The 15,154-nt window shown below is 44.0% G+C and overlaps 1 protein-coding gene across 1 annotated transcript in view; it reads right to left on the bottom strand.

Annotated features, from left to right (window-relative positions):
- Window positions 1–5,150: 5,150 nt before the first annotated feature.
- The window catches only part of runx3 (RUNX family transcription factor 3), a 29,879-nt gene continuing 19,875 nt past the window's right edge, over window positions 5,151–15,154 (bottom strand). Inside the window, exons 5-6 of the mRNA XM_073484275.1 lie at window positions 12,856–12,930; window positions 5,151–8,287 (exon numbers count right to left, since the gene is read on the bottom strand). Coding sequence (XP_073340376.1) covers window positions 7,806–8,287; window positions 12,856–12,930 — 557 coding nt within the window. The 3' untranslated portion in view covers window positions 5,151–7,805. The remainder of the gene's footprint in view (window positions 8,288–12,855; window positions 12,931–15,154) is intronic.

Here is a 15,154-nt window from a genome sequence, read left to right as displayed (position 1 = left end):
CGGGGCAGCCACGGCCAGACACGGGGGTGTGTAACACTGCCACACACACACACACACACACACACACACACACACACACACTGCAGACTGGAGACAGAGACACCAAAGCGAGGGCTTATAGTCACCTCACCTGTCTCACAGTAACAATAGCCAACACTTTATTAGGTGTCAGCAGCAGCTTGATTTATTCAGACTAGGCTTTGATTGTCTTGATATTTACGATCAAAGTGCCAAAATAGCAACAACAATAAAAGTGACTGTTTCGGGAAGAGTGATGATATAAGAAAGATGATGCCAGACACATTTTTGTGAGGCTCTTGTGTTTAGTGACACTTGAGAGGAAGAGGGAAAAGATGTTTTTAATGTTGTCGCCCAGTTTATGGGTTAGAGGAGGCAGCAGGTCTGTGGTGCTTCAGTGGTTTTCACTGATTTCTTTACAGCCACATGAGGCCTCACTGGTGAAAGGATGTTAGTCATCTAGACTGGAGGTCTTTCTCAGAATGACTTTTACTTTTAGACTCAGCAACAAATAACCAAAGACATACGTTTATCTGACCAAGGCAGATAGTGGGAACAAGAGAGTATGATCTAGTCTTTGAATGACCATTCATGTTCCCACGTGATCCAAAACAGACTTGAGCAATCATCCTCATCTTACTCACTACTTGCGTCCATGGATGAAAAAAGGAAGGGAGATAGAAAGATAGAAAGTGTGTATGTGAACTGGCGATGTAGCGTGTTCCCCTGCTTGAGCAGGAAGTGAACAGAGACCTGGTCCACAGGGATCCCTGTTCCCCCTCCACTCAGGACCCCACCGTGATGGGGGAGAGCCTGGCAGAGAGCTATAGTGTGTAGTGATTGTGCTCTCTCTCTCAGTGTGTGTGTGTGTGTGTGTGTGTGTGTGTGTGTGCATGTTAATTTCCTGTTTTATAGAGGAAGCAGTGTTTGCATGTACAGATCGTTCAGATTTTCTCTGTGAGAAACAAAGGGAGAAAAAAAAGATTGTGTCAATTCTCATGAATCTGTATGGGAAACAACTGTCATTGTTTCTGGGAAGCTGCCCTTCTCTCTCAGAAAACACATCTTTCTGCAAAGTGAAAATACAATGTTCAAATGAAAATTTGAAAAGCATGTTATTTTATTCAATGAATAATGAAAAATCCTCAAACACTACAAGCTATTATCCTCCCATGTCAAATGTTCTTCCTTTCCTCAACTAACTAACTAATCAAATTAAGGCCAGATTGGTTAGACAGCGAGAGAGAGCTGTGGTCAATATGCAATGACAAGAATTTAAATTCAAGCTGTTATGACATCTAAATGAAAGTTAGCTGCTGTGGTCTTAGCTGGATTACCCTCTAACCATGGTCTGGGCCACAGGTCCACCATGCAGTGGTCTTTTGGGTTTTTTATATAAATGTATAAAGGCCTTCTTCTGGTTTTGACTCATTTATGTGTCTAAGTTTCCTGTGATGAGATGAGTGGGCAAGGCTGACTCAGTTCAGCAGAAGATTGTTTAGAGCGTGGCCCGTTTCTTATCAGCGCTATCAGGAAGCATCATTGTATAACTGCTGTCATGTTAATTCCTGGAATCGATGCTGCTGCTGCCTACATGCTAAAATTAGCTTTCTAAAATAGTGGGTTGGAAAAATAAATTTCTAAATAAAAGTAAAACATCTGAGAATTGTTTCAATAGAGCTGCAACAATTAATAAATGAGTTGTCAACTATTAAAATCATCATTAAATTAATCATTATGAGTTTAAGCAAAATCAAAAACTCACAAAGCACATTTCTACAAAACCACAGATGTGTTAAACCTGATGTTAATTTATGTAACTTTATGTCTGTTTAGGTTGAATTTTCTTTTTCTCTCTTGTCAAAACGCTGTGCTTATGCTCTGCTTAAAGTTTAGGCACAAAAACCACTTGGTTAGGGTTAGGAAAATATCATGGTTTGGCTTACAATAACTGGTCCACAAAAAACACTGGAAATGTCCATAGGTCACCTTTTAAAAAAAAGCCTCCTGTCACAAAACAGGCTGGAAATATCCCCAGGTCTTCTTAAAAATATCCACTGGTGTGACTTAAACTGCGGTCGGCTGTTTGCAAGCCTTGTTGGCTTGTAATATCGCCACCACCCTCCCCTCGACCTCCTGAAGTAAAAGTCAGCTATTAAGCATTTAATGTGAACATGATATGTTACGTTTGGTACACATGTCAACCTTGGAGGTATCTGTGGTTTGCATAAACGATAACTGCTATCATTATATCCCGGTGACTGGTCTGAAACTTGAGGATATACATATCACATTATACAGCAAATCCTAAAAACTGAGAAGCTGCAACCAGAACATGTTTACTTTAAAAGTCATATGTCCCTTACTATTCTGTTGATTGGCTAATAAGTTAATTGACCATTTGCTTTAGCTCTGTTCATCTAAACTTTTGAGTGGTATATCTTGCTGATATTTTCATATCATCTGACATTTGGTCTTTCAACACAACAACTCTGGCTCACACATGATGATGACCTTAAATTTATGGCGGCAGCCCTCTAGATCGACCTGATAGTGAGACTGTTTCTGCAAGAGCCTCTTGTAAGCTTTCAGTGATCCTCTGGGTCCAAGCGGGAACCTAGTGCTAGCCCCATGGAGAGGTGCTCCACTGTGGGAACTGGGAGCTGCTTGGCGTATCGCAACACAGAGCGGTCTCTGTAGACCCAACATGGATGAGAAACTACCTTCGCTGGGATCCCTCTGAACTGGGAGAACCCTCTTTCTCTCTCTCTTCATATCTCCCTCTCTGTCAGCGAGGGCAGTGCTAGTCGTCAGTGTGAGAACAGTTGCATCACAGCTCTCGTGGTTTCTTAGCCCCTGGCCCCTGTGTTTGTCGGTCAATCTGTGGGAACCCTGATTTTGGACGGCAGCCTCTGTTCCCACCACCAGGCTGGTTAGAAAATAGACTTCTGGTCATGTACCAGGCACCCAAACCGAGCCGGTTCTAGCCTGTCCTTCTCACGGGTTCGGGGTAGGAGAGGTCAGCGGCTGCAGAGGAGGCCCTAATGGGTTTCGTATGCAGGTACCGCAGAAGCGACACGGGATACTGTACTCATGAGAAATCAGAGGGTTTTAACGATTCTGAGCTCTTTCCAAAACACTCCCTCTCTGCCCTCTCTCTTTCTGTTTTTCTCTGGCTGCTGCATCTCTCTCTCTCTGTCTGCCTCTCATTTAAATTTATAAATAGTGCTTTAATCTTTCTCATTTTTCTGATTAATTGAAGATAAAGCTGTGTGGGACAAGGCTCTGTTTTGTTACAAGAAAACTCAAAAGACATTCTGTTCATTTGAACAAATGATTGACCTGACAAAGTACTTTTTCTTCAATGACTCTCATTGTTTCAGTTCGTCTTTCATTTGACACTCACAATCATGTCTCCTGTCCTCTTTATACTTCATCCACTTAAAATGCAATTTTCTAAGTCGTCTTATAAACCAATTCATCATGCCTTTGACTACAATTACATCCAGACGAGCAGCCTCATCCAGGAAAACATTTTCCCCTTTTTTCCTGGAGAGTTACAATTTTCGGAAGAGGAACATCGTAGCAGGAACAGGGATGAGATGAAAAAAGCAGCTCGGCTCATGTACGTCCATGACAAAGACAGAGCCAGATGAGAGCTTCTCTGCTCCCCACATGTGGACGAGAGAGCCTGGTCTCACAGAGTGTGTGAAGACAGCTGGAAAATTCCCCTGAGCCTGCTCTAATTGAAAGCTTATCATCTTCTCTTTGTGCTTCCTGAGCGGTGGGGGATCAGCGAGGAGCGTCACAGAGACCTGGAGGAAAGAGTTGGAAATGTTTAAGATGGTGGAGATCTGTCATACACTCACACTGAGAAGTGGAGCTTTGGCTGTCTGGGTGGAGGCCAGTGTGTCAGCAGGGGATTGTGTGTGCGAGTTTCTCTTGCGTGTGTGCAGAGTTAATTGAATACAGTGTGTATCAAGGCTGCGTGTGTGCGTCCTGAGGCTTTGTTGTTCTGCCAGCACTGCCCCCATAGAAGGCCTGACACAGACACAGCAGCAGCCACACAGAAGGAAAGAAAAGAAGGATAGAAGTGAATGAGAAGAAAGGATAAAAGAGATACAGGATGGCATAAACAGGGAAAATAAAAGAATAATTACAAGAAGGAAAAACAAAGGGTTGAGAAGTGAAAGACCTTTCATGGCACATCAACAGGTGGCATTAGTTTAAGAGTGAGGAATCGTGGGTATTGTGTTTCAGGTTAACCACATAAGACATCTGAAATCAGACCACCCCACAAGGTAGCATCTCAAGTGTTTAATCTTGTGGCTCGGCTTCAAATGGGCCAAACAGATGCCATCAGCACAGCATAAATTAACAACCACATAGCTGGTAAAAAAGACGGCCGACATTCCAAACTTCTCCTGTATTGTTTTTAACAAGTGACAACTTGCCGACGCGCGCTAACATGGAGGCTGCCAGGGCGGTGTTGGATTCCTGAGCGGTGCTTTATTTACACTCTGAGTACCACTACGTCGACAGCTGAGGCATTTTCGAACCCATGAGATGTGTGGGGTAATTGCCAACGAGAGTCTCACTAATGGGAGAGAAGAGGATAATTATTAAGAGAGGTTACTAGAAAGGAACTACCAATGGGGTATGAGATGGAGGCATGTATGGTATTTACTGTATGAGGAAAAAGAAGAACAGAATTAGTTGGATGAGAATGTGCTGGAATCCATCAACGTTTATGGTGTTTTTCTCGTCCTGCTCATTTGTCAGCTGGCGTTATGGTGTCTGGGTTCCTGGGGGTGAATTACACCCTGTGCCTCCATGTTTAACGTTTTCATTCTCAACACCTCCCCCTGTTAACCATAAAAGACTTCACAATCCAGACTTTGGAGCATTGAGTTTCAAAATTAGAGCGCTCATATGGTATGCAATTGTTTTTCTAGTAAAGCGAATAATGTAGAAGAATGTGGCCATAAATGCTGAACCTAAGTCTAATGTGTGTGTGATTTTCTTAAGAGGGCAGGTAAAAGAAAAAATTATGTGTTATCTTAACTGTCTCCTGGAGATCATTTAAATAAATGTCATTTTGATGAAATAAACAGTAGTTGTGAAGACCAAAGTGAGACACATGTTTTTTAATTAAAATGATTAAAAACTACATTATCCGCAAACTTTACAAGCACTCAGTATGGAAGCATTAACAATGTCATTACATACATAGATGAGATTCTTAAATTAACATCAGTTTTCAGATGTACATGCTTTGAGCATCAAGAGAAATGAAAGGAGCAAGATGAATTAACATTTTGGGTAAATGAAAAGGAAAAAGTGACATCTTGTAAAGACAAAAGGAAAAAGTAACATTGTGCTCTTTAATCCAATATACACTAAAATACAACTCACTTGTACATTTTGGCTTCCTAGTTTTGCATAAAGAATGATACTAGATATCAAGACATGACTCATTTGCCACACATCTTTCCCATCATTAACATACCGACAGTATTACAGGCAGTTTGTGAAGATCTTTGGTTTTCTTTTGAAGGAACCACACAAATATAAATACACATGTGGTTTCTCTAGCTGCATGATTTTTGCCCGTAATAAAGTAAGGTCCTCTACAGTATAAAGGCTTTTCCTCTAAATCAAAGGGAGATAGGAATGAGACATTGTTACTGATACTGAAGTTTAAAAAAGAGGAATAAGGCAGAGAGGCCTTTATAAACACCTTGCATAACTTATTTTTACCTGAGCTGCAAATGCAAGCCTCCTTGGATCGCTGTTCACTTTGAAATTAAATCTCACTTTTATAGTAACTAAATACCGATCTGAATGCTTCGTTCTTGTGGAAAACTTTTCTATTAGATATAAGACACCTGATAGCTGCTGTAAAAGCCTTTGCACAGCTCATACCCATATCATCTGTGCAGGCATATGAATTATTGGCTGAGCCATGAGCCCCTGGCACTGCTGATCAGTAAATTAGACCAGAAAAGGCAGAATCAGGGCCATAAAGGCTTCAAAGCACGCACTGATTATACAGAACAAAGGGACCTATGCACAACAAGGGATGTTTTTTTTCTTGCATTACTGCCCTTGGTGTTAGTAAGAAGATACCACTCTGACCCCACCTCCTCCCTCTATCCCTTCATCCTCACACTCTTCCTCCTCCAGGGATAGAGGGATCACATGTGTACCTGCAGGGGAAAGGCCCTCTGGACAGGGGGAATGTGCACACACACCTGTGGTGCAGGAATGTGTGTGTGTGTCTAATCATGAAATCTTTATTTACTTGGTGGAGGATTTGTTAAAAGGACACTTTCAGTGTGTTCGGCAAATATATGAGAAGGAATATTTCATATTTAGCTCGGCAGAGTTTCAGCTATTTGTAAATACATAACCAAAAAAGAGAAATGAAAGTTCAAACATAGTGCAAAAATCAAGCAAATGGCTTATTTAGCGCAGGAAGGCAATTTGGAAGTCGTTTAAAAGATTTCGGCTATAGATACACCATCTCACTAACAGAATCTGTTGGGCGTGGTTCATAAGGAATAAAAGTTTTTAGTGCATCAAAGCTACATTGGAAGACAAAATAATTACATTAAAGGTTTTGTTTTTTTTATAATTTAGTAGCAATATATTACACAAATTCCAAATTTATACTCAACAACAAAATATGGCATATATACTGTATATATATATATATAAAAAAGGAAAGGTAGAGAGAAATGCTTAAGGATTTTGGGTATATGCGCAACATTTCCTCACAATTTGGCTCAAATAAATATCAAAAGTAAACCGTGTCATCCAGTTCGAAGACACCAGACCAGGACTTTTTCTTTTCAGAAAAGGGCTTGAAAAAGAAATCAAAGGAAACACGAAGAGTCAACACAACAGAACTTGAATAGTCCGTCAGAAAAAGAAACCAAATAATCAGCCCACTGTGTTCGTCTTTTACATTCCTCAGCCATTGTCTTGTTGAAACTGGATACACTGATGACACAGCAAAGACAATTCATTTCTTAAACATGTGAGTCCTGACAGATAAAATGCTTTTCTCTCAGCGATTGTGTTGAAACATCCACCGCATACCATAGCACCAAAGGCTAAATGTGTCCATTTGGATAATAAATTACTGCATGAGTACTGTGAGCACAAGAAACAGCCCTGGATGCAAGTGAAGATATTGACACAAAATGGTTTGCAATATTAAAATTTTTACAGATATTAAAGCTTAGAAGGACCGATTGCTACAGCAGTGCAGCCATGCCGTTGGAAGGATGTCCAAAACATCCAGTCCGACTGCTCTTCTCCACTTACCAGGTGAGTCGGATCAGTCTGTTTGCTGAATGTCCACTGTGGTTTTTCAGTACATCAGCTGTACTGATTGATCATACCACCATTGTCTCTTTGTCTTTGAGTACCTGTTTACACCAGATCCTGATAGGTCACTATGGCTTCTCTGGTTTTACCCTCATGTCTATTTACAGTTTTAGCTCAACATAATCTCAACTTTTATGGCTTTTTTAGTCCTTTAAGAGTACATGTTTTAGCACAGTGCAGGAGTTTACTCAAAATTTACAAAATGCTTGGAAGTCTTGAGAAAGTCGGTAAAACGCAGAAAGTCTTTAAAGCGAGTGCCGGAGAAATAAAAGACAAACATGCAGCATTTCTCTTTTTTTGTTTGTTTTTTTTCTTTCAGTGTTCATCTTTTTTTGTTCATCATCCTCTTTACTTTTCCTCCCACACCCTCCGATTGTCTAGCTGTCTGTCAGTCAGTAAGGCCTCCAGACGGACTCATCCAGGCGGCCCGAGGCGCTCATGGCAGTGGGGGAGTTGCTGTGGCTGCCGTCAGCCTCGACGCCCTCGCTTTGGGTGTTTAGGCCCGGGTTCATCAGGCTGTTGGTCCCTCCTGTGCCCGTGGCCCCCGAGCAGGACAGCAGGCGGGTGGGGGAGCGCTCGCCCCCGGTGTTCCCCGGCGCCACCATGGAGAACTGGTAGGATCCAGAGCCTGTGCCGTAATACAGGTAGGAGTTGGACTGGAAGTTCTGGCTTTGGTTGTTTGAGTATGGGGGCGGCAGGTAGGTGTGGTATCTAGAAGATGCTGACATGCTGAGGCCACTGATGCCGGTGCTGGAGGTGTTGGCGGAGTAGGGGAAAGCCCCGGGGTAGTGCATACGGGGGTCTGAGAAACGAGGGTCAGTCAGCGGTGACAGAGACGGGAAGGTGGTCCTCTGTTGGAAGAGATCTGTAGTCCCTGTTGGCAGAAATGAAGAAACAAGAGTCAACAAACATTCAGCCATGACTGAAAACGGCTGTTGTGATTATGAACACGGAGCACAGAGATTTCTCCTTTTGTAATATTTAAAAAAAAACGACCCTTGAACTTCCCCAAACCCCCAATTCTGAGCTCAGATTTCTTGCGATATGCCTGTCCATGGAAATGTTTGCTCAAAGTAATGAACTGAGACATTTTTTTGCTTAATAACAGTCATCAAACACTGACAGCACATCGTCCCACAGCCCCGTGCACAAGACCCAAGTTATGAAAAGGCCCCCTCGCCACGGCCCTCCTACCACTCCTTCAAAAGGAGAGCAACTTACAGTATTCTGTCTTTTTTCAGAGCAATGAAAAGAGGCATTGTCAATGCTGAGGGGTGCTTTGTATAAACACCGATGGCTGTTATGCAACTTATTATAAGTCACGCTTAGGCGACAGAGGCATACGGGTCACAATCAGAGACAGACAGAGAGGGAAACTGAAAGGAAAGAGGGAAGGAAGCGAAAAACAAAAAAAAGAGAGCATTTCTGTGTGAGTATCCGCTAAACTAATGCGTATCACAGTCCAGGAGCTGTCAGAGTTAACTGCTAAGTGTAATCTCACAGGTAACACAGAGCACTGTGAACCCAGCTGTTAGGACTTCAGTTTCACTGCACACTTTCTAATTTATTCAGCTGACAAAAGGGAAATAAAAATTCGCTCAAGCTTTGACTTGGCAGTTTGCTTCTCTGAGATTTGGGGCGACCGCTACTGTCACCAACTTGGTTCTTTAAGTCAAACACCATATTGCTCCTCTCAGGAGTGTTATTGGCTGATCTTGCGTCCTAAGCTTTGGATATGAACCCATTCACATTTCTGCAGTCGTGTAGGACTTCTGAACGCTACCTGCTGCCACCTGTTGTGGTATTTACGTTTAGGACCTTGTACAGGGACAGTTATGTTGCATATTTCTGCTGTATTATTTTATTAAGAATGTATTATATCAGTGCATGTTTCTCATGAGTGCATGTTTCTCAGGTTAGTTTGTAGTTTTTATGCTTGTCATGAAAAAGTCATTCACACACTTGCATCATAGTTGTTTTGAGCATCATAGTTGCCTGACAAGTCAAGCATGTCAAGTCTTAACTGTTTAGTAATTAAGTACCATGACTGTCAGATATTTTGGATGAAAGTGGCCAACAGCCAGGCCAAGATTCTCTGGAACTGTAAACGCCCTTTACCTGGTTGTAAGCCACAATGACGAGGGAGAGTTCCTCATACCTGATGCCAACACACAACACACTCAGTCCACACCTGCCGTGTGTACACACATACACTCACACACACACCTCAGTCCATGGTCATTTGTTTGTCCGCATGTGGCTTTCATGGATCCGGTGTGCCCACATGACTGCAAGTGTAAAATGTGGATTTGGATGGCAGAGAAAAGAGGGCTTGTATTTGTGAAATAGCAAGCGCTTGCACGCCACAGCCCTGAGGGGGGAGAATGCCAAACTTGCGTGCCACGGTCTCGTTGAAATGTCTTTTCCCTATGTCTGGAGAACTGGGTCCGTTTTCAGCTGCAAAAAAATCTGTTCCCTTGCAATTTCCATGGCCCCTGCTATACTCCCTTTTTTTTTCAACAACACATTTCTGCAGTTGAATTTCCTCCTCTTTTTGAGATGAGGGAGTTTGGTGGTGGTGGTGGGGGGGCTGTTTCTTTTTCCAGAGTCTACCAGGCACCGGAGTTGGGCTGCATATCTGATTTCACGCAAGGAAAATCCAAGCTTTCAGCTGCTGTTGATTCGGGTGAAGTGGAGTCGGCCCACTTATTCCTACCGGACTCCCAAAAGGCCTTCCCCCTCTCCCCCTCTCTCCATCTCTCTCTCTGTCTGTCCCTTCATCTCTCTCTGTCTGTGCTAAATTTAGGCTTCAGGGTGAAGCTGGGGAGGCAATGTGTGGCGTAGGGACTTGATGGCCCTTGCTGTTGCGGCACACCCCACACATGATCTCCAGTTAATTGGAGTCGGTGGAAACGTGCTGGCTAAACTGCGGTGGGGATCAGCTCCTGTGTTCCGTCAGGGGAAACTGGACCGGACATTTATCACAACACCTTAATGGGCTTGTGCAGTATCAGGCTGTTGGCTCTGAGCCAGGAGGAGCCTGCTATCACCTTAAACTCTCTGCAGCACAGTAGCTCCCTCTGGAGGAGAGGCCTGAACAAACTGCTTTGTAATTGAGAAGCAAAGTTTTGCAGTCTGCTTTTTCTCCCTCTTAACCATGTTGCATACCTTTCTGCATCCCCACCCTCCCCCACCCAGTATAAGTACAGGCTACGCTGTTGTGGCTGTGGTAACTGTGGTGTATCTTTGGCAGAGAGGGTCTTCCTAACTGAGCCTAGTATTAGCTGCCTGTAACCTCTGCGGCCCAAAACCACACATGATCTCCATTAGGCTCATCTGAAACGTGTTGACTAAATTGCAGGGACAGGAGAGGGGATGGACCCCAGAGGGTGAGCTGGCACAGTCTGCTGTCTGCGATGTTCCCAGTCTATGAAGCAGCTAGCTGGGAATCAGGGCTTTTATAGAGAACATAGTGTTCCAGCCCTCTCTTTCTTCCTCTAGCTTTGAAGCATAGCGCCGCGCACTTATTTAATTCTGCAACACCAAGGGTGGAGTCCTCCTCCCTTTCTGCTCAGCTCAAGAAGTCCACTAGTTCACAGTCAAGCGTGTAACCCAGATAGGAGGTTTGCCTCATTTGCATATGGGAGAAACTGATTTTGGTTGTTAACATAAGGGCAAGTTTGAGGCAGTCGCATCTGTGTGTGTAATCGTGCGCAGTCATGTGTATGTATGCGTGTGTGTGTCCGCATGTGGTGGCCGGCGATGGGGAGATGCAAATCCAGGCGCTCACCTGTGAAATGTTTACTCAGGCTTGATGCAAACTGTGACGGCCAGTGCCCAGGGAATGGTGTCTCAGGCAAATAAGTGGAGGGAAGGAAAAGGGAGAGAGAAAACCCCATGCTCGTCACACCGCACTGTGCAGTGAGACGGTTTACTAATCTTGCCCCTGATCTGGTCCCTAAAGAAACATTGCTGCACTGCAACTACTTCTAAAGAGCTTCTCTTTGACTTCCCGACTGGTTCGGTTGGTTTTCACAGCGGAGGATGCCATGAGGATGACATTATTATTGATAATAGGTCGATGATGACAAAGCAGTATCATGCCCGGGCAGAAGAATAGGAGACCCAAATGAACACAAATGATCTCCAGGTGTTTTTTTAAGCAGCAAGGCTTCGGGCCGGAGCATCATGTCGGATGCAAATGATAATCACCTCTGCACTGTGGCACCATGGTCAACAGCCCCAAAGCCTCATCCACGTTAGGCACTTTATCATGTGAGCACAGAGGATTTTGCATGTCCCCAACTTGTGACATGCAATACAAGCAATGGTAAAGGAAGTTTGTGATTACAGAAAACCTGAGATTTTCCTAATGCATCAACAAAAAGGTGACATGATTAATATGTTTGTTAAGTAAATCCTTTTCTATGAGAGATGATAATTCCAGTGAGGTGATGTGTTTTCTGCTGACCCTAGACCACGTATGCTGTTATTGTAAGGATAAAGGCATGTGAATTCAAGTAGCATTGTAATTTATTACACTTTGTTACATTTTCTTACTGTCACTTTTACTAAGCATAACTGTCAACCACATCTTTCACACCGTCATGACTGTCTTGCACAAGCAGTAACATATGTAAATCTGTAATCTTAATGCTCTGCTTCAGGCATTGTGTTATATCTGCATTGTAGAAAAAGAGAAAGGTCTTTTATTCTTTCCTCTGTGTGTGTGTGTGTGTGTGTGTGTGTGTGTGTGTGTGTGTGTGTGTGTGTGTGTGTGTGTGTGTGTGTGTGTGTGTGTGTGTGTCATCATCTCAGTGTGAGTGGATGACTCAGCATGTCTGGTGTGGTGTGGTGGTTTCTGGGTAGGGGACGAACAGGAGACTGAGGGGGCTGTTAGAGCACAAGCAGCAAAAATCTAAATCGCCAAGAAACAAATGAAAGAAAGAGAGAGTGGGAGGGAAGGAGGCAAGCAGGGTGGTGGCGTCCGAGGAATGTTTGGGGTGTTGTAGGGCCCTACGGGCAAAACGAAGCAGTCTCCAAAATTGTCACAACACATGGCACACCCTGTGTTGTGCCCGCCTTTTACCGCTTCTCATCTTTGGTATTGTTTGTTTCGATTTCAAAGAAAGAGTCTACTAATTAAAATGTGTTTTGAGATTCTTTTTAAGGTGTAGATTTGAAAGGTGTAAACTCTCTGGCAGTCCAAAGTGCCTCAATTATCTCCTCTGTATTTTCCGAGTCTGTTTGCTCACATAGTAATTAAGGCTTTTGCTTACTGGTGACTTCACCCCTGATGCTGATGGTTGATTGGCCCACGCATTATGATTATGTCTCAGCAACTACCAAACACCCTTGACAACAATTTTCTCATTAACACAGATATGCATGTAGATGCATTTTCCCCAAATTCACATCAAGACAAGCATTTCAGTGTCTCACCTGGCCATGGTCTCAGGTCCTCCTCCACCTTGCATGTCTTCAGAGCGGGGGTGTCCATTTGCTCTTGCCACAGGGCTGTTGTAACACACAATATGAACAATGGGTTAACATGAGAATTATTATAAATAAGTCAGTAGAGGAAATGTGCTTGCGCAGGAATGTAAAACTTTAATGATAAGCAGAGAAATGTGTGGGTTGTATATGTGTACAGGGCAAGAAAGTCAATTCATGAGGGTTGAAACCTAGAGCAAGACCCTGAAAACTTTTCATGACAGACTTGTCAAAAATTGCCTTGACATATGGCAGTTTGGAGATGTGTCTTCCTGTCACAGGTTGGCCTCTGCTGACTGAGCAGCGAAGACTGGGAAGAGGGAGGGGTGGTTTTCTCACCAGAGTGAGAGCAGGCTTGGAAAAACATGCTTGATGGGTGCACGGAGATATTTTTGGGTCTTTTCAGGCGAGACTTCGGAGGGCCAGCGGAGACCTGCGAAGTAGCAGGACACTCGCTAGCCTGTCAGGAAGCGAAGGAGGGTCGAGGACCTGCTGGCCCAACGCGTGGGACCCTGCTTCACACTCAACGGCCACACCGCAGGAGGGGTGACACAAACGGGGGCTGTTTGCTCTTGGTCTGAGACGGTGCAGTTGTTACAAGACAACTTGCACGGAGCTCTGTGGACGTGGGCAGCCTCAGCACATTGGTTGTCCAGAAGTCTTGAACAGTGAACAGTGTTACATTTTTTATTACTTTTTTATCAAACATTCATAAATATTTTCATTATCAAGACAGAAACCTGCATATAGTTCTACTTTTAATGGCAGCAGCAGTCAGACATGTGGTATCACTATGACTCTGCACTCCGCTGTTGAGATACCGCAATATAGTAAACTCCTCACCTCCTGTAGTGGCAATTAGGACTTAGGCGGATGCCAGAACCAGAGGGGAGGGGGCTGTGTGGTACCTATAGCCACACTGGGCTCAGCATGTGTAAGATCTGTGCTTCCCCTGGAGCTCCTCCACTTCCTTTGCAAAGGCCCAGATCAGCACTCAGTCACCGAGAGGTCCTGCACTATGCCTCACAATGGCAAATTCTTACGCATAAATGGCCTTATTCAGAAAGGCTTCCAAGCAGCTGGTGCGATTCGCTCAAGAAAATAAACATTTCCTTCAAATATTTTGATTGGCCAGCAGACAACGTCAATACCAGAGGCACAGATTACCCCTGTTAATAAGAGGACCAACCCCCTGGACGCAGCTGAGGAGTAGGAGAGGCGGGGGCTGCAACGGGAAGAAGTGGCGACTGCGTCACTAATAAAGAGCATTGGGGTGGTGCCAGTGTAGTTTTGGGGAGGACACAAATAAACACATGCGCTGCTTTTGAAGTGCATGTGTAGATGAAAGGGGTTGCTGAGAAGACTTCTGAGCCAAAATGGCATCCATCCTCGTGACTCCGGATCCAGCAACGCCTCTGAGACATGTAATGCGCCTGCCGTAATGAAGCGTGTCATTGAGACACAGTGAATGCCGGTCCTTGTGCTGGCTTCCTGTTTCGCTTAGGCCTTAGGCGTCGCAACGGGGAGAGAATGTGAGAGAGCAAGCAAGAGAGAAAGAAAGACGCCAGCGAGGGAAGGAGAGAAAAAGAGAGCGTGTTATAGAGGGGAGGAACACGGCCTTGGCTCAGCTATGTGGGACATTTGATATGTCTTTTGAGCCCTCACTTATAACGTGAGCAAAAACAAACACATGGTCTGAAAAATCCTATGTTCTCTTTGAGAGCTCATCGTCCTCCCGCCCTCGCCCTCTCCCCAGACTCAATAGAGACTGTTCATGGCACACATGTAGTTTCTGTAATTGCTGAAATGTAAAACTCAGCCTGACTCTGATGTGAAATTATAACTTACACAAACAGTTGAGTCTGGTGAAAAAGAACTTGCTCTCACTTCTCTTTTTCCTTTTTTTTCACCAAGGAGGTGGCTTCAAAAGATTCTTTTTTTTTGTTTAAGAACAAAAACATTTTCAGTTTGAATTATTCATCTCAGGGTCACAAAAAGAGAGTAACCACAAGTGAAGCTTTCAGGCACCATAACAAATAAACTCCGTGGTGGCCATTGACATATTATGTAAATAGTGAAGTGCATAAGTAAAACAGAGTGTCTAAAGGACTGGTCCAAATTCCTGCTCGTTTTGGTTGTATTGGCCTCAGAGGGCCAGCTTCCTGCTTGGGTTTGGCAGAAATCAGCATGAAACCCAACTAGCGTGACGGCTATACTCAAAAGTCCACACCGCAGCTACCTGACGGTG

The sequence above is a fragment of the Pagrus major genome, chromosome 16 (genome assembly GCF_040436345.1).
Source record: "Pagrus major chromosome 16, Pma_NU_1.0".
Taxonomy (NCBI): domain Eukaryota; kingdom Metazoa; phylum Chordata; class Actinopteri; order Spariformes; family Sparidae; genus Pagrus; species Pagrus major.
Note: the sequence above shows the minus strand (reverse complement) of the source record. Positions and strands in the feature narration are given on the sequence as shown.